The sequence below is a fragment of the Typopeltis vanoorti genome, chromosome 11 (genome assembly GCF_054136105.1).
Source record: "Typopeltis vanoorti isolate ZY-2024b chromosome 11, IOZ_Tvanoo_1.0, whole genome shotgun sequence".
In the NCBI taxonomy this organism is placed as follows: Eukaryota; Metazoa; Arthropoda; class Arachnida; order Uropygi; family Thelyphonidae; genus Typopeltis; species Typopeltis vanoorti.
The window spans coordinates 37,712,878-37,733,792 of NC_143559.1; the positions used below are offsets into that span (position 1 = coordinate 37,712,878).

At 36.0% G+C, this 20,915-nt stretch overlaps 1 protein-coding gene across 1 annotated transcript in view; it reads right to left on the reverse strand.

Annotated features, from left to right (window-relative positions):
• The window catches only part of LOC150101447 (serine/threonine-protein kinase D1-like), a 384,746-nt gene that overhangs the window by 187,196 nt on the left and 176,635 nt on the right, over positions 1 to 20,915 (reverse strand). The window contains exons 13-14 of the mRNA XM_090400796.1: positions 15,004 to 15,067; positions 8,692 to 8,764 (exon numbers count right to left, since the gene is read on the reverse strand). Coding sequence (XP_090256922.1) covers positions 8,692 to 8,764; positions 15,004 to 15,067 — 137 coding nt within the window. The remainder of the gene's footprint in view (positions 1 to 8,691; positions 8,765 to 15,003; positions 15,068 to 20,915) is intronic.

Consider the following 20,915-nt stretch of genomic DNA (forward strand, 5'->3'; position numbering starts at 1 on the left):
AAGGGTTTTACTTTCAAAGCAGACACAGTTATTCCTGTAATGGTTAGGAGCCAGGTTAAAACAGTAAAAATCGAAAGATTTCCAATGGAACATATAGAGAACACTAATGAAATTCTTATACAGACATTCTCGAAAAGGGGTAAGATTAGTAGCATACGAAAGGGTTTATCAGGTAAAGATCCAAACTGGTTTTCTGGTGATGTCACCTTCACAATGGATATGAAGACGTCTGTACCAAATTTTGTCAACATCAGTACAACCTGAAGTATGGTAAACTACCCAGAGTACAAAGGCAGTGCCTGCATTGTGGTTCATATGATCACTTAGGTGATAACTGCCCCAAATCTAAATGTTTCAACTGCATGGAGACTGGACATATCACTAATCAGTGTCTCAAACCCTGTCAGAAATGTGAAAGATCTGAACACCACATTAACATCTGTCCTTTTAGAACTTTTGCAGAGAGAGTGGGAGCACTGGTAGAGCCATTTAGAACACCATATATATATCAGAGGCATAAGGAAGAGTTCCTGGATCTTCCAATTCAGTCTAGTAAAGACAGCACTTTTAAACAAACTACACTTGGTAAAATAGTAATTTTAGTGATTTGGTCATACAAAAAGTGCATGACCAAATCAGCTAGAAATTAGTCCCAAAATTCCAGAACCTCAGCAGCCAGTTCCCCAGTCAAATATAGATGAAACAACATAAGTTGAAATTACCAGTAATGAACCTAGTATAACAATGGAACAGATGCAAGATGAAATGCAAAATCATGAAACTTTCTACAAGGACAAACTTGAGAAGAAACAGAAAAGCAAGTAAGACAACTGAAAGAACTTAATATGCAGACAAGATTATCAAAAAGGAAAGATGGATTAATAAAAAAAATTAAAAAAAGGAACTACATCTAAAAGAAAAAGGAAGTAATAAAAAATGTAAAGATGGAGAAGGTTGCTGATCATCAAATGAAAACTCTTCAGGCTCAAAAGAGTTTATGGACTATGAAGAGCCATCTGATACTAATAAAGGAAAAACAAGAGATACAATTGAAGTAAAAATGATTATCATCTACATTAGTGGTCGCCAAAGTGGTCAATATCGACCCCCAGGGGTCAATATAACTTTGTTAGGGGTTGATAGAAAAATATAAGACATCATTGTACGGGTAATATTTAATCGGTTAACTTGGATTACCTCCATCCTGAATGACAATGCAATTAAGAGTGAATCGTGGGAACATTGACAAGAACAGGACCTGTAAAATGGAGCAAGGTCATGAAAATAGTTACAGAGGCCAATCAAGTAAGCCAAAATGACGTATTTACCAATAAACGATATGGTGGTTCCTGCCCGGCCGGCGCGACATTGCAACATGTGCGCAGTTGCTTATTTACTTACACGTATTCAAACCCAGTCTCATTTTTGCGCATCAACATACAAGTGAGCATTAATGTTCTAAAATTCATCAACATATATATTAGGTAATATTAAAATTATGTAATAGTAAAATAGAGGGGGGGGGTCGATAAAAAGTCAAGAAACTCTCGAAGGGGGTCGACGGTCAAAGAAGTTTGGCAACTCCTGATCTACATGATAAAAATGATTATCATTTACATGAAAAGAATATAACTAGCTTCCAAATCAAGAATGATAGGCATGAAATTGAAATAATGGAAAGCAACTGTAAAAAACTGGAAAACAGTTTATAAGAAGCAGGCTACACAATTGCTCCTTCACAGATTGAAGACTTCATCAGGTTCATCCAAAATCCAAATTGTTCTGTCAGTGGTAAGTTGAAGACTTACCACTGACACTTCACTAATCATAGCATCTTTTTTCTACATTGCCTCATTAAATGTATGAGGATTCCATAGGCAAATTAAACAAGAAACTATATGGAAACTTATGGTATGCCATAATATCAGGTTTTTGTTTTCAAACCTCAGGTCTTTGAAAAACTCATTGAATTCCTTTCTAACTACTTGTTCATGCACAACACTGTTGTGTCACAGGTCTTGGAAACCTATGTGTGTGGAGATGGGTTGGTGCAGTTAGAAATGCCTTACATGGCCAAAATATAGGTTATTATGACATCATTGGAGTCCTGACAGAAGATTAATTTGGAGGACAATTTTCAACTGGAAATGAGTAATAATGTAAAATTTTCACATAGTACTATCATTGTATAGTGCTTTCGCTCAAGAAGTTACTTCAACCTCTTAACAGCTGTTAACCTTATACAAATCACAAATCCACCCAGCTATCGAATACTACTCTCACATTTGGAGTGGGGCACCTAAAAGCTCCCTCAAAATGCTCGACTCAATACAGAGGAGAGCAATTAGATTGATAAATGACCAATCTCTTACCAACTCACTTTCACACAGATGCTTGGTCTCTGCAATTTGTGTATTCTATAAATATTTCCATGGCATGTGTTCACATGAAATAGCATCAATAATTCCCCCACTCAGTGCTAAGCCCATTGGAACACGTACAGCTGCCACCCCCAACATCCTTTCACAGTACACCTTGAAACCCACAGGACAAGTTTCTTTTCTTCCTCCTTCATTTCTGCTACTGCTGTACTGTGGAACAGTCTTACCCCTGATGTATTTCTCACGGAATACAATACACAGGCTTTTAAATCAAATATAAATAAGTTTCTCCTTTTCCAATCCACTACCCATATACAGTACTAATGTACTATAGGTTGATCAACCAACCTCCCATGTATGGGTCCAACATAAAAAAAAAAAATAAAATAAATAAAAATCATATCCTATATACACATTGCAGGTACTTATCAGGAATTTAATGACTGCATATGTAAGAAATGGTTTGGAAAATATCAAAACTAAATAATGTGAAGTATATTTTAAGCATGATGTATGAATGCTATAATCAAAATTCTGATTTTGATGAGTAGATGGAATAACATAATATCAATTACAAAGTATACATATTGGATATTCTTAATATATGCATTCTACTTTTGAAATGAATTAGCTATTCATTTCATTCTATATTAATTTTACTCTACTGTATTATAAATGTTCTTACTGCACTTCAAATATATACTCATTTTTGATTTCTCAGCCTTATGATCCCCCCTTCTGCACATCCACTCCTTGTAGTTATGCAAACAAATGCAGATGTACTATATAGTAACCAGAAATAAAGACCACAAAATATTCTTATCCAGTTAGGATATAAATGCAAGAAAACAACAAACTCACTGCTACATGTCACATTAGCAGTGAGTTTGAGTCTATCTGGTGTGAAGTGGAGGTTAACAAAATGAAACATATGATTGTTACAGGCCTGTCAGCTCAGTTGCAGACGACGAAGAAATGCATCGCCAATTTAGCCTTATGGCTACCAAACTAGTCATCATTATGGGTGACTTTAATTTTCCAAACATTAATCAGGGAGTGCTTAAAGGTCAAAGCTATATAACTTAGAAGAAACCACCACATAGCCTTTAACGGAATATGGAGAACTGACCAGGACTGACCTAATGTCCAATCCTCACCTTCTCATGGGTGGACATTGTTAGGTATCTCCCTGGATACTGAACGAACCAGAATGGGCTGGAAATTTGGGATTTAGCCAACCAAATTGCATTCTTATTGGCTTAAACCAAATATAAAATGATGGTACAACATGACAAAATTTCATGCCGGCTGGGGCGTCGCCCGGTTAAACAAGGCCCCCGTTGTTTTTGCCAGGGAACCAGGGCGAACAGCGAAAAGTCAGCTACTGGAACAAATCTGAAAGCACACCCCAACTCAACATCACCAGAGTTAAAGATCAGTACTATCAACATAAGAAGCCTGAATGGCAAAGAAATGGAGCTAGCAAAAGAACTAGATAAGTACCAGATCAACATAATATGAGTGACTGAAACAAAAAAGACAAAAACTGGAAATATCTTTCTCAGCAATCAATACAAAATGTTATATTCAAGCAATGATAATCAAGAAAAAAGGAGGAGTAGCCATAGTATTCAACACTAAATACAAGGCTAATCTTCATTGATGGCAGGCAGTCTCAAGTATCAAATATCAAAATGAGGAACTAGATAATGAGACTTATACAAAAATATTTTGGGAAAATTTGGAGAAAAGAGCAAAGCTAATAATAATAGCAAATACCTGTTGGATTTCTGCTCAGGACATGGATTAGTTATTACTAACACAATGTTCCAACATAAAAATGTGCACCAATTCACTTGGAGAGAAGAGGCAATGAATAAGAAAAGTCTCATTATCTATGTTATTGTTGATAGTAATGTTTTCTCACTAGTGCAGGACATCAGAGTGTATAGAGGATTTGAAATGGAAGTGATCACCATTTAGTCTTGAGCAGGATAAAATTGAATTTCACATTGAAAAGAAGAACATGTAAGAATGTTTTCAAGTGAATAAAAGTTGAGCAGCTCTCAGATGCGAACTGCAGACTAAAATACACCAATATTATTCAAGAATGAAAAGGTTTGAGAACAGGAACCAAATCCTGAAGAAAACATTGATTGATTCAGCCAGAGAGAGTAATGAGGTGAGGTTGTCTGCAAGGATAGAAAAATCAGGAATACACAGGAAGTTAAAGAAGCAGTAGGAAAAGAAGAAAGCATATCAAAAATTCCTAGTAAATAAGTTAGCTTGTGCTTTTAGAGAATACAGAGACAAATGTCAGAAAGCTAAACACTGTGTAAAACTAGATAAACAAAAGTCATGGGAAGACTTTGGTAAGTACATAGAAAATAAATCTCAGGAATGTGGCAAAACATTCTGGAGATGGTTGAAAATGCTCAGAAATGGAGGAAAGAGTGCTGTAGAAGGAATTAGAGATGATAAAGGTAACGTGAAAACTGGAGAAAAAGATATCGTTGATGTATGGAGTAATTACTTCGAAAAATTGTTAAATGAAACAATCAGTGACAGTACAGTGGAAAAAAACACTGACCAGGCATGCAATCAGGGATACATATCCATACTTGAAGTTGAAAAAGTCATCAAAACCCTGAAATGTGGAAAGGCAGCTGGAGTAGATGATGTTTGACCAGAAATGCTCAAGTATGGAGGTATAAAAGTCTTGCGGGGGGGGGGGGGGACTAATTCCAGATTATTGGAGTAGAGCTCTCATAGTACCCCATATATAGAAAGGCAAATTAAACTGAATGTGAGTATTACAGAGGTATTTCTCTACAGAGTATTCCTGGTAAGATTTATGCAGGTATACTTGAGAAACAGTTGAGAAGGATTGTGTAAGGGAAGATAGGTGAAGAACAAACTGAATTTAAGCCAAATAGAGGCTGTCAGGATCAGATTTTCACTTTACAACAAGTAGTTGAGAAATCATGGGAATATGACAAAGATCTGTATTTAAGTTTTGTAGATCTGGAAAAGGCATATGACAAGAAGCCAAGAGAGAAGCTATTCAAAATGTTACAGTTTTGTGGTGTCAATGGGGCATTATATCAAGCAATACTTAGTCTTGATTTGAGTTAAGTCAGCAGTTATAATTGAAGGAAGTACAGGAAGATGGTTTAATGTTAAATCTGGTGTCAGACACGGATGTACATTATCCAAATTATCATCTTTATCTATATGGATCGCATTATGAAGGAAAGTGGAATTAAACCTGATATCAATATTGGAGATGTTAATCTCAGCTCTTTGCTTCATGCCAATGATGTCATACTTCTAAATAAATCTACTATAAGTCTACAAGATTCCCTGACTAAATTCTATAACTGTTGTAATAGCTATGGTATGAAGGTCAGCAATAACAAGGCAAAGACAATGAAAATAGGCAGTAGCACTGAAAATATCAACTGCATTGTGAATGGTGAACCTATAGAACAAGTAAAACATTTCAGCTACTTATGCACGATTTTTAGTGAAGATTGTAAATTAAATATGGAAATAGACAACAGAATCAACCAAGCTGGTATGGTAGGAAGTCAACTGAATAAGTTCATATGAAATAAGAAAGAAATTAGTCAAGACATTAAATTAGCTGTATACAAGACAGTGTTCCAACCAATTTTAACTTATGGATCTGAGAGCAGGGTTAGAAGTAAAACACTTGACCAAAGACCAGAGACCACAGATATGAGAGTCCTGAGAAAGATTAGGGGCATGAACAGATGGCATCAATGGCAATATCATATAAAAAAAGAAGATATTCATCCAGATTATTAAGATTAGCATCCAGGAATGTGTTAGCAGAGCTAATCTCTGTCATTTAAACAGAATGGGAGAGGAAATATTAGCAAAAGATAATATTGCAGTCTTGACATGTAACAGATTGATTTGGAGGAAAATTGTAGATAGGAAGTTAGAAATGATGTATATTTTTCATGAAGTATTATCATATCCTGTACACCTCTTGAGGGTAAATATCAGGAATTTGATAATGAACATTAATTAGGTAAATGAGAAATCTCATGATAAGAAACAAGGAACCCGAGGTGAAAGAGTGTTGGATTTGCTCATAGTGACAGAGGGGTCTCTGTTAAGAATATGGTTATTTCATCACGATCACGGTCACCAATTGGTGACTGCGATCATGCTGTGCTTTCTTGCAAAGTATCTAATTGTATTGATGCTCTGATTAGAACAGGTTACATGTTGAACTAAAAAGCTGGAAATTATGATCACCTTAGGAGAATACTATTTTTGGTCCCACGATTCAGTTACAGAATGGAAAAAATGTCAGCAATGCATGAGAATCTTTGAAAAAGTGCTTAAATGAGGTGGTATCCAAATGTATCACTAGTGTTCGAAGAATAAATAGGTTGGAAGTGAAATGGATTTGCAACCTTATTAAGCAAGAGACCCACAAGAAGAAGATGATGTGGAAAGAATATCATGAGAATAAGACAGAGGAGTTACGAAATATATAAGGCTCAGGTCAGAAAAATAACAAGTATTGTGAAGAAAGCTGAATCGGAGTACGAAAAGAAATTGGCCATGCAAGCTAAAAGCAATCCAAAAAATTTATAGTTATGCCACAAGAAAAAGAAAGAATGAACGAATGTGAAAGAATAAATTTATTGAATGTAGATGTATTCAAGAAATTCATACATAGTGTTACATTGCATGAAGAATTAGTGGTTCATGAAAATGAGGTTGAAGAGCTGTTGTATAACCTGGATAAGAATTTATCAATAGGGACAGATGGAATATCAGAGGAATGTTCAGCTGAACTGGCAAGTCCTTTCATATGTTTAACTTGAGTCCCAGCTCAAGAAAGGTACCACAGGAATGGAAGGAATATATGATATTTCCATTGTACAAGGGGTGGTGCAAAAACTGATGTATCTAACTACTGACCTATCAATATCTCTGGTGTGGTAGTGAAGATTTTAGAGAAGTTGGTAAGAACTCATAGAAATGGATACTCACACAAGATATACTCTGCTAAGAGCAGCATGGATTTACTAAAGGAAGGTCGTGTTTTAGCAATTTGCTCATATTTTATAACAATGTTATGGCCGAGTTGGATAAAGAGAATGGATACACTATGATAATGTTGGATTTTTCTAAGCCACTTGATAGGATACTACAAAAAAGGCTGCTGCATAAACAGGAGAATATGGGATTGGAATATAAACTCTTGACTTGGATCAGGGGATGGTTGACAGACAGATATCAAAAAGTAGTATATAGTGAGTGTGAACCTGTGTGGTGTACCCGAAGGTTCAGTCCTTGGGCCATTATTGTTCAATCTATTCATTAATGACATCAGGCAGAGTCTAACATCAGATGTGCAATTGTTCGCCAATGATGCTAAGATAGACAGGACAATCAGGGATACTACTGATATCTAGCACTTACAAAATGATTTGAATAGGTTGGAAATGTGGGCAAACAAAAATGGCTGTCAGTTTAATGTTAGTAAGTGTTATGCACCCAAGTTATGCACTTTGGCATGATTAGAGTTCCAGCGGCATATTATTTTAGCAGGGTTATGCTAAAATGGTGGATAGGAATTTGAAGTTCAAAGGTCACATAGCAAAGTTGCAAATACAACTCGGAGGATAATTGGGAAGTTGAAGCAAACCTTGACATGTAATGATAAAGGAGTCATTTTGCCTATTTATAAGGCTTGATAAGACCACACCTGGATTATTGTGTAAGATTTGGTCTCCCAGATTCCAAGGGAATAAAGAAGCTGAGCAAAGGGTGCAAAGAAGAGTTACAGAGATTATATCCGGATTATGGGATTTAGATTATGAGGACAGACTGTGAGTATGTGGATTACAGACTGGTTAACAAGAGAAAGAGGTGTGATATGAAAGAGGTCTATAATCTTTTGAATGGGTGTTATAGGATATTGTCTGATGAAATGTTTTGTTATATGGAAGGTGGGGAGAGAACACGGGGACATCCATGGAAGTTAAGTCTGTCCATTATCAAGAAAGGGGACAAGGGCTAGGTTTTTTTTCTCATAGAGCAGTGAGTGAGTGGAATAGCCTGCCTTTATGGGTAGCGAGTGCATCTAGTGTGAATGAATTTAACGGAAGGTATGACAGCTGGTTTGGGTGATTTATAGTCACCCTTGATGAGTCCTTGACTCCCCAGAGGTCTCAGACAATAATAATATCAAGCAATATAAAATATTCAATGAGTGTTAAAAAGATTTTTGTTTCCAATTTTAATATATAATAGAGCTTACCTCCTAAAACAATTCCAAACTGCCCTGATCCTAGTACTTCATCTGGAAAAATTTGATACTGAAGACTAATATCCTATACAGAAAATTAAAGAAAGATAAAATATATTTACATTTATGAGCAATTTTTTAAAAAAAACATTTGATATAATTATAATATTATTTAATGTTATAAATGATATTATAATAACAAGAAGAAACTTTAGCAAATCAACAGACATTGGATGCTCATATTATTTAGATTCCTTTTTGTATTTCCTTTCTCTCTTAATATTTTTGCAACAGTAGTGCCCTTAGTCAGGTGATAAGGAGCATTAGGTTCCACGGAAGTTTTAAGGCTAAGAAAAATACAAATAATCTTGTCAACAAAATTTTGTGAGAAATAAAATTCAAGAATTTCCACAATATTCTCAGTCAATACTAATGTTTACTGATTTATAAGTCATGAGATGTCAGCAATCTGAAAACAAGCAATGTGACATGTCTCTCAGTAAATAAGAGAGGGTTGTTAAGGATAAAGCCTCTAGTGAATACCCATTATATGTGTGTGCCTGAAAATGTCTCATTTTGTCAAATTTTCTGGTTTAGAAGGGGATAAAAACATATTCATCTGAAGTTTTGTAGTATAATTCACAATACCAAAGAAATAATATTTTTCTGGATTTCCAACTAGCATCTTCAGAAATATCTAAAAATATTTCTAATTAAAAATGTTTTTCTTCTCATAAGGACCACAAGAATAGTTTGTTGAAGTGGATGGTTTGCAAAAAGCATCATGTCTAGGGCTATGGCTGGGACTTTTCAGTAGTTTTTTTGTAACAAGTGAGTGTGTTTGCTAAAGTCGTTTGATTAATCTAAAAGCAACAGTATTTTAATTGCCATTACCACCATTAAATGGGCTTTACTAACCTATTTGTCACATCACAACGAAGAGCTCAGAATAACTAAGAATCTGCATCAAAAATAAATCACTTCCATGACATCAAAATTGTCATAACTGAATATATCCTTATCATTACCAGTCAAGAAAGTTCTCTGCCTCCCTTCCCAAATAATCTTGCCCAATTCTTATAGAAATTTGTTCTATTATCACAGATCAAAACTCTACAGGATTAACCTAACAGTTACATAAGATTTAATCAATATGGGAAAACTGAACCAAGCAATGGATATAATGCAGCATATAGTGCGAAAAAAATTACCCTCCAAAAGATCAAATCAAGGAATTTTTTGTAAAATATTTGAAGTCATGAAAATCTTTCTAAATCTCAGCAAATATGGCTGTAATATCAGATACTACTTTAATAACAATAATAATGAAAAGAAACACTGACTTAGCAGTCAAAAGAAAACCAGTATTGTATTTAGGACTTTAGTCATTACTGCTTGTTTCTTGTTAATGCAGTGCTTGTCATGTGAAGAAACCTTATCAACTGACAATTTCAGCATAATGGCAGGAGGATGTGTCTTTGGCCACTGATGTAGGAATTAAAATGCCAGTTGGTTAGCTTTGTTTTAAGGCTATGCTGTAGGATAAATGTTTAGATGCCAAAGGACAAATAAGGATACACAGACGATACCAACAGCTTTGTAATTGTGGAGTCCATTTGGTTTTTAAGTTCTTCAATTGGATAAGAATTCATCAACTCAAATCTACATTCATAACTACTTTACAGCTGGGCTGGTTGGCTAAGTGAACAATACTCTTGCTCTGACAGTCTACATTTTCAAATCCCATAGTCAGCATGGATGTTTGTTTGTTAATGTTTTTTGGTGGTCTCTAGTCCATGTTTTGTCTCTAAGACAAAGTTTCAGACATATTTCTAACTCTTAGCCACTGGTAGTAATGTACAATAAGTCTAAATCCTTTAATGGACAGAATTTATAAAAATGTAGAGAAAAGAAATTTTGAAGTATTGTTTTCTGAGCAATTATGGTACAATTCTGTGATGGTATTATAATGGATAAAAATGAATTCAAAAGGAACAGTTAAATTAGCAAGAAATGCAAGTCAAATAGCAGATTAAAAAAAAAAAATCAACAGCTTGCTGACACTGAAGTATTGAAAACATATTGAAGCTTAAAGCGAGATCTGTGGTGCACTTGATGAGAAAAAGAAATATCACAGTAATAACAGAAATCTGGATTTAGACTGGAATGAAGATATTTGTGCTGATGACGAATATTTCAACAAAGCTTTCAAGTTTAATATTTTTTGAGCACGAAGGTCAGGTTTATCCTGTGAAACTGTTACAGTAATATTACATGAATGTGGAAAAGTTGAAAACAAAGCTATAAAAAGAGCATGAACCTTTAAAACATTTGCTTGAGACCATTTTGTTAAATTATATCTATAATAGTGCCTATACAGGCACAGTTTGTTACTGGATAACATGCAGGAACTATAGTAGAGATACACTATGAATGAAGGAACTTTCAGAAATGAAGAAACTGTCAAAAATGTATTTCGTTTGTTTGAATAAGTTTCTTCCATTTAGGTTTGGTGTAGAAACAGCTGGAGTAAAAAATCTGTTATGCATAATGCAATAGTTGAAAAATTTGCTCAGCAAGTAGAGATTATATGTAATTAAATTCAGTAAATTATTATTACATGACACAAGGAGTCCAAAGACTCATTGAGGGAAGGCATCTACTCTACAACCCTCCATCTCCACCACTTAATTCACCAACTACAGTGAATGCCACTACTATCATCACCTACACCACTGACATCTACTGCCCACCCATTACTAGCATTTTTTTGTCTGTAAATTGTATGTGTTCTCAAGGCTAATTTGTCTGTATGCGGGATGAAAGAACCTGAGTTTCTGGGAGGGAAAAAAACCCTGCTACCTCCGTATAAGATCAGCTAACTCACCTTCAATTGAAAAACACCCATATGAAGAATCCTCTTGTCACAAATTGTTGACAATTCACACAGTTCAATTGAAAACATCTAAGTATACATTTATGATTCATCAGAATGAGTTTTGATTCTCGTAGACAAGCTTATAGGTTGGTTATGCATTTCTAAATCACTTAGGGAATTGAAACAACGTAGATCCGAATATAAATTAAATTATACTTTAATTAATATTTCCGATATTTCGGCAATGTCACATTGCCATTTTCAAATGGAACTTACAAAAAGGCAGTTGCACACAGGCACTAACAATACAGTAACTGAGAATGAAGATATGAAGCTATCGTTCTCCTAGAAGTCCTGATGGTGCCCTCTGGCGGGCTAAGTAGGCGTTCTTGGCCGTTGGGCTGAAGGTCTGCTGATGTATGCCTCCCAAATTTGGGGCAGTCGCATACAACCAAATTTGTTGAGGTTCGGAGAGTTTCTTAGGGCAGAGGCTGATTCCATAAATAATCTTTCGTATTTATATTTGCTCCGGTGTATTACTGTAGCTTTCTTCCACCGTATTCTGTGGCGAGTATCCAGAGCATGGTCTGCAAGACCAGAATGGCTATACTTGTAAAACCGGATGTAGTCCTTGTGTTCAGAAATTCTGATATTCGCTGTCCTGCCTGTTTGGCCAAAGTACGACAGTTTACAACTGCAAGGGACCTGGTATACGCCAGGTAGGTCTAGGGGAAGTGGTTGGTCTTTGGTAGAGCAGATAAGGGATGCCAATTTTCTGTAAGGCCTGTAACAGGAGGTGAGGTCATGTTTTTTTAGAATTTTGGTAATTTTTTCTGAGGTGCCTCGGATGTAGGGAATGGTGATGGATTTAGAGTAATCTTTTTTGTGGAGGGGGGCTGTGGTTTGTAGGTTTTAATATTTTTTGGATTTTTTTTGGGGGGGTAGCCATTGGCTGAGAAAGTGTTGAGGATGTGATTTAGTTCAGTGTTAAGGGCTATGTCGTTAGAACAGATTAGTTTAGCCCTGTTGTATAGTGTTTTTACCACTCCATATTGTTGTGAGGGGGTGGGTGGGATTGTTGATGGAAAAAGATTACTCTAAATCCATCACCATTCCCTACATCCGAGGCACCTCAGAAAAAATTACCAAAATTCTAAAAAAACATGACCTCACCTCCTGTTACAGGCCTTACAGAAAATTGGCATCCCTTATCTGCTCTACCAAAGACCAACCACTTCCCCTAGACCTACCTGGTGTATACCAGGTCCCTTGCAGTTGTAAACTGTCGTACTTTGGCCAAACAGGCAGGACAGCGAATATCAGAATTTCTGAACACAAGGACTACATCCGGTTTTACAAGTATAGCCATTCTGGTCTTGCAGACCATGCTCTGGATACTCGCCACAGAATACGGTGGAAGAAAGCTACAGTAATACACCGGAGCAAATATAAATACGAAAGATTATTTATGGAATCAGCCTCTGCCCTAAGAAACTTTCCGAACCTCAACAAATTTGGTTGTATGCGACTGCCCCAAATTTGGGAGGCATACATCAGCAGACCTTCAGCCCAATGGCCAAGAACGCCTACTTAGCCCGCCAGAGGGCACCATCAGGACTTCTAGGAGAACGATGGCTTCATATCTTCATTCTCAGTTACTGTATTGTTAGTGCCTGTGTGCAACTGCCTTTTTGTAAGTTCCTTTTGAAAATGGCAATGTGACATTGCCGAAATATCGGAAATATTAATTAAAGTATAATTTAATTTATATTCGGATCTACGTTGTTTCAATTCCCTAAGTGATTTAGAGAATGAGTTTTCAAAATATTTTTTATATGAAAGTAAAATCAATTTGCTGCAAATTAAATGAAAAAAGATTTAACATTTATCGAATTACACCTCACTGAATTTTGACACTGAGCATTTTCAAAAAAATTAAGAACTGAACTATATCTGAAACTTAGCAATTTCTTGATAATCAGCAAAATAACTTTCAACACAAGGAGAGAAGTTAAAAAACTAGTAGAAACTAAAAATAAGCTTGGTAATTCAGACAACTTTATTTAAGCTTCCTTTTTCATGAAATGTCCTATTTCTTGCATTTCTGGCACTGCAATGAAGTCAAGCAGAATGAACTTAGCAACTTCCACTACTATTTCCACTTTTATTATGAAAGTACTTGCTCTGACCACACTGATGATAAAATTCTAGATAAAATAACCCCTTCACCTCCTCCCAATTCAAAATTCCCCCTCACTTGCCCTAAGTGCAAACTTACTTCTCCAAGTATTACAAAGCAATTTTAAAAAATACTTAATTAAAAGAGACTGAAAATTATTGTGGAATAAGGTTACAAAAGATATGTATAATTATAAAAACAAATTAATCATCACAGTGATAAGATAGGAGAGGAACAAATTGAATTCCACATGGACAGATCCTGAACAGATAGTTACTTTTTCTTTGGAATTACTAACTGTAAATCACAAAGAACTAAATAAACCAATACATGCAGTAGTTATAGAGTATAGGAAGCCTCTGTGTGAACAGAAATCAACTTTTATAACCACTAGATGACAATAAAATCCCAAAGCAAATAGTAAGTACCAGTCTACAATCTTTATAGGTAAAACCTCATAGTAGTCAAATTGAGAATTGAAATATCAAATCAGAAATAAATACCTAACAGCATCCAACAAGGCTGTCCTCTGTCATAACTATTCTTTAATATACAACAATCCAAAATACAATAGCAAATATAGTGTGTGTGTGTGCCTGCACACACACATTGTCAAGTATCCCTGTTTAGGCCTTGTGGAGTGCCACCCAGTGATCAAAATGCTGCGAAATTCGGCAGGAAGAATACATAGTGCATATGCAGAAGTGATATCCAAGGGATATAAAAGCAGTTCCAAAATTCACCACCAGGGGCACTGTAAACACCAATGTGTGGGGACTTGCATATCATGCAACTCGGCAGGTGCCATGAGGGTTTAAAAAGATGAACACAGGATTTTTCCCTTCATTCTGTCCACAGTGATGGCACCAACCTTGCCCTAACGTGCTTTGCTTATGAAGTTGTACAGCAACAGCAGTGCAACTGAAATAGTTACAATGCTATTCCTGTACTTCACAAATTTCACTGCCTTAACAAATGTTGACGAGCTCTGCCATCTCCATGTGATCTGCGATGAATGATTAGTCCTTTTTGAAGAAATAGGATTGCTGGTAGTTAGACTTGGCAGAGGTGTTAAACCAATCAGTTCACAACAAGTGAAGGAAGTTGCTACTGCAGTTGTAGAGCAGGCCATGAATTAACAGCATTTATGTATATTCCAGAAGTGCACATGCTGTATTAACCACCTTACTGGCCATTATGGATCAAATATGCATCCTCGTATGCTTCATATTCATCATATATTTCAATGTGATATCAATGGTATTACAATTTTAATATGCACTTCGCATCCATGTTTACTTGGACGTATATATATGTCCTGGTGAGTAGTGTAGGACACATGGTATGCCTTACATAATTGTCTGGAAAATTCTACAAAAGATCTGCATTTATGCCCATGCAAGATAACTTTGACACAGGAGTTGAAAGTTTATTTTTCACTTGGTTAGAGTACAATAAATTTAGTTTAATCCTTTATCCAAGTGTGAGCAAACAAAGTTTGCGCCTGAAAGTATCTTCAGGACTGGGAGGGCACTCCTTGTAAAGGTGGAGCAAGCTACCAGCACTTCTATCTCAGTATCTCCCATAATGCAAAACACATCTCCTTGCGGATATGTTTAATGTTATGCATTAAGGGAAGGGCCACAACCCAGACTAGTTTCGACCTTTATTGAGGTCTCTTCAGTGGGAGCCAGGCCCAAGTGGAGATACCAGGCAAAAGCATTAGCAGGTCATCTCCACCTACAGTAGTTGCCAAATGGTGTGCCACCCTTTTTTTAATAAATTACTCTGGATTTAGGGAAAGATGTAGAAAGTTTATTTTTCACTTGGTTAGAGTATAATAAATTTAGTTTAATCCTTTATCCAAGTGTGAGCAAACAAAGTTTGCACCTGAAAGTGTCTTCAGGACTGGGGTAAGGACCTGCTAATGCTTTTGCCTGGTATCTCCACTTGGGCCTGGCTCCCACTGAAGAGACCTCAATAAAGGTCGAAACTAGTCTGGGTTGTGGCCCTTCTCTTAATGCATAACATTAAACATATCCGTAAGGAGATGTGTTTTGCATTATGGGAGATACTGAGATAGGAGTGTTGGTAACTTGCTCCACCTTTGCAAGGAGTGCCCTGGTGTTGTACCACCTTACCCCAGTCCTGAAGATACTTTCAGGTGCAAACTTTGTTTGCTCACACTTGGATAAAAGATTAAACTAAATTTATTACACTCTAACCAAGTGAAAAATAACTTTCAACATCTTTCTCTAAATCCAGAGTAATTTATTAAAAAAAGGGTGGCACACCATTTGGCAACTTCTATAGGTGGAGATGACCTGCTAATGCTTTTGCCTGGTATCTCCACTTGAGCCTGGCTCCCACTGAAGAGACCTCAATAAAGGTCAAAACTAGTCTGGGTTGTGGCCCTTCCCTTAATGCATAGCATTAAACATATCTGCAAGGAGATGTGTTTTGCATTATGGGAGATACTGAGATAGGAGTGTTGGTAGCTTGCTCCACCTTTGCAAGGAGTGTCCTGGTGTTGTACCACCTTACACCAGATTTCAGGTGCAAACTTTGTTTGCTCACACTTGGATAAAGGATTAAACTAAATTTATTTGACACAGGAGTTGCACCTGCAGGACTCTGAAAGTCGACTGACATTTGCTTTAACATTCCTTGCTTGAGTGGAGTTGGACAGTGAATGGCCTTGGATTATTTTGGGGGAGATGAGGCTCACTTTCACCTAAATGGAGCTGTGAATACCCACAACTGCTGGGTATGGACTATGCCAAACCTGTGCAATCCAACAAATTCCTTTGCATTCACCCAAAGTTACTGGTGCAAATTTACAGCTTCATTTATCATTGGACTATTCTTCTTTGAGGACATTTGCCACTCAGGTACCGTGACCTACTCAGTTATTGCTGAGAGGTATTGTGATATGATAAAAAATTTTGATGTGCCACAACAGAAAAATTGGGTTTAATAGGTCGGAGATTTTGATACAAACCATTAGCCTCTTAGTTTCGGCACGTTAACTAGTGGCTTCTTCTGGATCAGATAAATTTACACATAACAGCTTAAAAACAAAAATGAGCTTAAGTTACAAAATAATACATAACTTATGTATTAATTTGTAACTTAAACTCTATGTATTAACTTGTAACTTAAGCTCGTTTTTGTTTTTAAGCTGTTATGTGTAGATTTATCTGGTCCAGAAGAAGCTACCAGTTAACATGGCGAAACTAGTAGGCTAATAGTTTGTATCAGAATCTCCGACCTATTGAACTAGTAGGCTAATAGTTTGTTTCAGAATCTCCGACCTATTGAACCCAATTTTTCTGTCATCTTATATAATAATACATATGTGAAAAGCAATGCAAGTTTTAATTCCATTCTCTGTCACCTTTTATGCCAAGAAGCTTTTTCAGTTCTTATGTACCTAACTGCAGCATTAAAATTTAAGAAATAATATCACATAATGAGATATAGCATCTTACTTCTTATTCAAATTCTAATATATATATATATAAATATATATATGTTTATTTATTTCATTTGTGAATTAAATAACTAAATACACAAATGAAAAATATTTCATCTACTTTTTAGCATACTGTTCTAAGGTTCAAATCATAGCAATGGCTTTAGGACCTACCACTTTCAGTAACAACTCAGTGATGCTTCATAGAGTCATGGTTAAGAATTGCTACTCTCAATTAAAGATACCAAAAAATTATATTCTTGGTTTAATCCTTTATCCAAAGTTTGTACGTGAAGTGATATATACAACTAAGTACTATATATGACTGAACAACTTGTATATAGAGGCTAAGGACTTCACATCACTTGCCTTAGTATCCCATAATGCAAAGCCCATATCCTTACATATATGTATAATGCTATGCAGTATGGGAAGGGTCACTACCCAGACCAGTTTCAACCTTTACTGAGGTACGTTTAAGTGTGGGAATACCTCGTGTGATCTTTCAGATTACCCAACAACGAGTGGCCCAAAGGATCATTTAACTCAGTGGTAGTTCTACTCAGCGACAGGCCTACCCTGCCACTGAGAAGAACCCTCAGCAGTGGCTCTGCTCAATCACTGAGTAGAGCTGCTTATATCTCAAGGAAAGCAACCACTTCTGCGCAAAAGCACATCAGTGGGAGCCACCCACATCTCATTAGCAGGAGCCAGACCCAGAAATGATACCAATGTTGAAGTAATGCAGAAGTCATATTTCCATATACAAGTAGCCAAAAGGTGTTGCACCTTATTACTAAAATACTCTGGATTAGAGATAGATGTTGAAAGTTTTTCCACTTGGTTATAATATAAATTAAAGATACTGAAAAATTATATTCTTGGTTTAATCCTTTATCCAAGTGTAAGCAAATTAAGTATGCATGTGAAGTAACTGCATGACTGGGCAACTTGTATATAGAGACTAATGATTTCATCATTTGTCTTAGAATCCCATAATGCAAAGCACACCATGGCCTGGGTAGTGACCCTTCCCTTAATGCATAGCATTATACATGTCTGTAAGGATATGTGCTTTGTATTATGGGATACTAGGGCAACTGATAAAGTCATTAGCCTCTATGTAAAAACTTTCAACAACTGTTGAAAGTTTTTCCACCTGGTAATACTATAAATTAAAGATATCAAGAAATTATATTCTTGGTTTAATCCTTTATCCAAGTGTAAACAAACAACGTTTGTGTGTGAAGTAACAGTATTACCAGGTGGAAAAACTTTCAACAATTGTAGCAATTGCACTTACAATTTCAAAATCTTAAATTTCACATGTGCATCTACACTTTCATGCATCCAATCAAACATGAATCTAGTTTCCCAATATTTACTTTCACTCTTTCAGTAAACAATGATTTCTCTAAGCACCTGAAACAAAACTCATTCAAATGTAATCCACCTTCCCAGTAGAAATTCTTTCAGTAATCAAAACTGACACTATATCAACATACATACATAGTGTACATTATATACAGTATGTATGTATGTATATATGTATGTTGATGCCCAAAAAACAATCTAGCTGTATCATTCACAATCATAGCTCACCATCTGAAGTTCATCTCTTCTCTCACATCAAATTTCAAATCAATACAATCACATCCATTTGTTTCACATACAGACTGAGTCACATTATAAATCTCTCCTCTCAGAAAGCATACTTTCATTGCTCATTCATCCTGCATGCTTAATCAATATGTGATTACAGTGATCAATAGATCGCTGTAATCACATATTTTTTGTCCATTTCTATCTTTTTATTTTGTGTTTTGTTTCCTTTCTTACCCTTCCTGTTATTTGCTAAGCACTTTTCTTGTCTCCCTGATTCTCATGAGGACCCAGAAAGACAAGTATGCATAAGCACTCATCTAAGCCTTGAAATTCCCAATATTTGGACATACACCCACCCACTCCTCTTTTTTTTTCACACTCTTAATTTCTTCCACATTAATATCAGTTTTTATCACTCTCTTATACCTCCTGGCATATGTCACTAGCCATACCATACTATTTGCTCCCTCATTTAAAATTCTCTTCACTTTCAACAATTTACAATTCTTAATCAGCCTGATAAATACATCTGCCATGTTCCAGCATCATTATCTTTTTCCCCGCAAACTACTCATTCACTACTATAGAATCAACAGCCCACACTACACTGAACAAAGTTTGCATGTCAAATTCAAACAATCAACTCACTCCTTCAATTCTTATACAGTATACACTTTATCAATACAGAACTATACAACTATGACAACTACAACAATATTAGAAACAAACAGGTTGAGTTTGTTGTTTATTGAATACAATGTGGATTAAGATTGTTAGCATTAGTGAAACCTGGCTATCAGAATCAGATATGGTAGGTGGGATCGAGTGTAATGGTTATACCATTTTTAGGAACACAAGAAAACAATAATGGTAACAATGTCCCATGTAGTAGTCAGTTTGAGTCTATCTGGTGTGAAATGGAGGTTAACAGAATGAAATATATGGTGTTGCTACAGACTGGCTCAGTTGCAGAGGACGATGCATCGCCAATTCTTATGGGTATACCAAATGAGACTTTAATTTTCCAGACATTGATTGGGTAGAAGAGAAATCTCATGATAATAAAAAAAGTGGAATTTATTGAATTGTAGCAAGACAACTTTCTTAAGCAACATGTTTAAAGAAAGAAAGAACTCGAGGTCAAAGTGTTGGATTTGCTCATAGCGTCAGAAGGGGGGGGGTCTCTATAATCAATACAATATCTAATTGTATTGATGCTCCGATTAAAACAGGTTACATACTGAACTACAAAGCTGGAAATTATGATCAACTTAGGAGAATATTAACTTTGGTCCCATGGTATCAGTTACTGAATGGGAAAAATGTTAGCAATGCATGAGAATCTTTGAAAAAGTACTTAAATGAGGCGGTATCCAAATGCATCCCTAGTGTCCGAAGAATAAATAGGTTGGGAGTGAAATGGATTTGCAGCCTTATAAAGCAAGAGATCCACAAGAAGATGATGTGGAAAGAATATCATGAAAATAAGAGTGAGAGGAGTTATGAAATAAATAAAGCTCAGTTCAGAAAAGTAACCAGTATTGTGAGGAAAGCTAAATCGGAGAATGAATAGAAATTGGCCATGCAAGCTAAAGGCAATCCAAAAGAATTTTATTGTTATACCAAAAGAAAGAATGAATGTGGAAGAATAACTTTACTGAATGCAGATGGTACTCGAGTGTCAGAAGCTAATGAGATTGTTCATTTAATGAGCGCTCACTTTGCTAAGATATATCAACCAACTGTATGTAACATGGTGCACAGTGCTACTGCTGCATTGAATGAAGAGTTAGAGGTTCATGAAAATGAGGCTAAGAGCTGTTGCATAACCTGGATAAGAATTTGTGTATAGGGACAGATGGAATAATATCAGTCTGTTTGCTAAAGGAATGTTCAGCCGAATTGGCTATGCCTTTCACATGTTTGTATGACTTGAGTGTCAGTTCAGGAATGGAAGGAATGTATGATAGTTCCATCCTACAAGGGTGGTATAAAAACTGATATGTCTGACTACCAACCTATCAGGATCTCTGGTGTAGTAGTGAAGATTTTAGAGAAATTGGTAAGAACTCGCATACAGAAATGGGCAGACAAACATA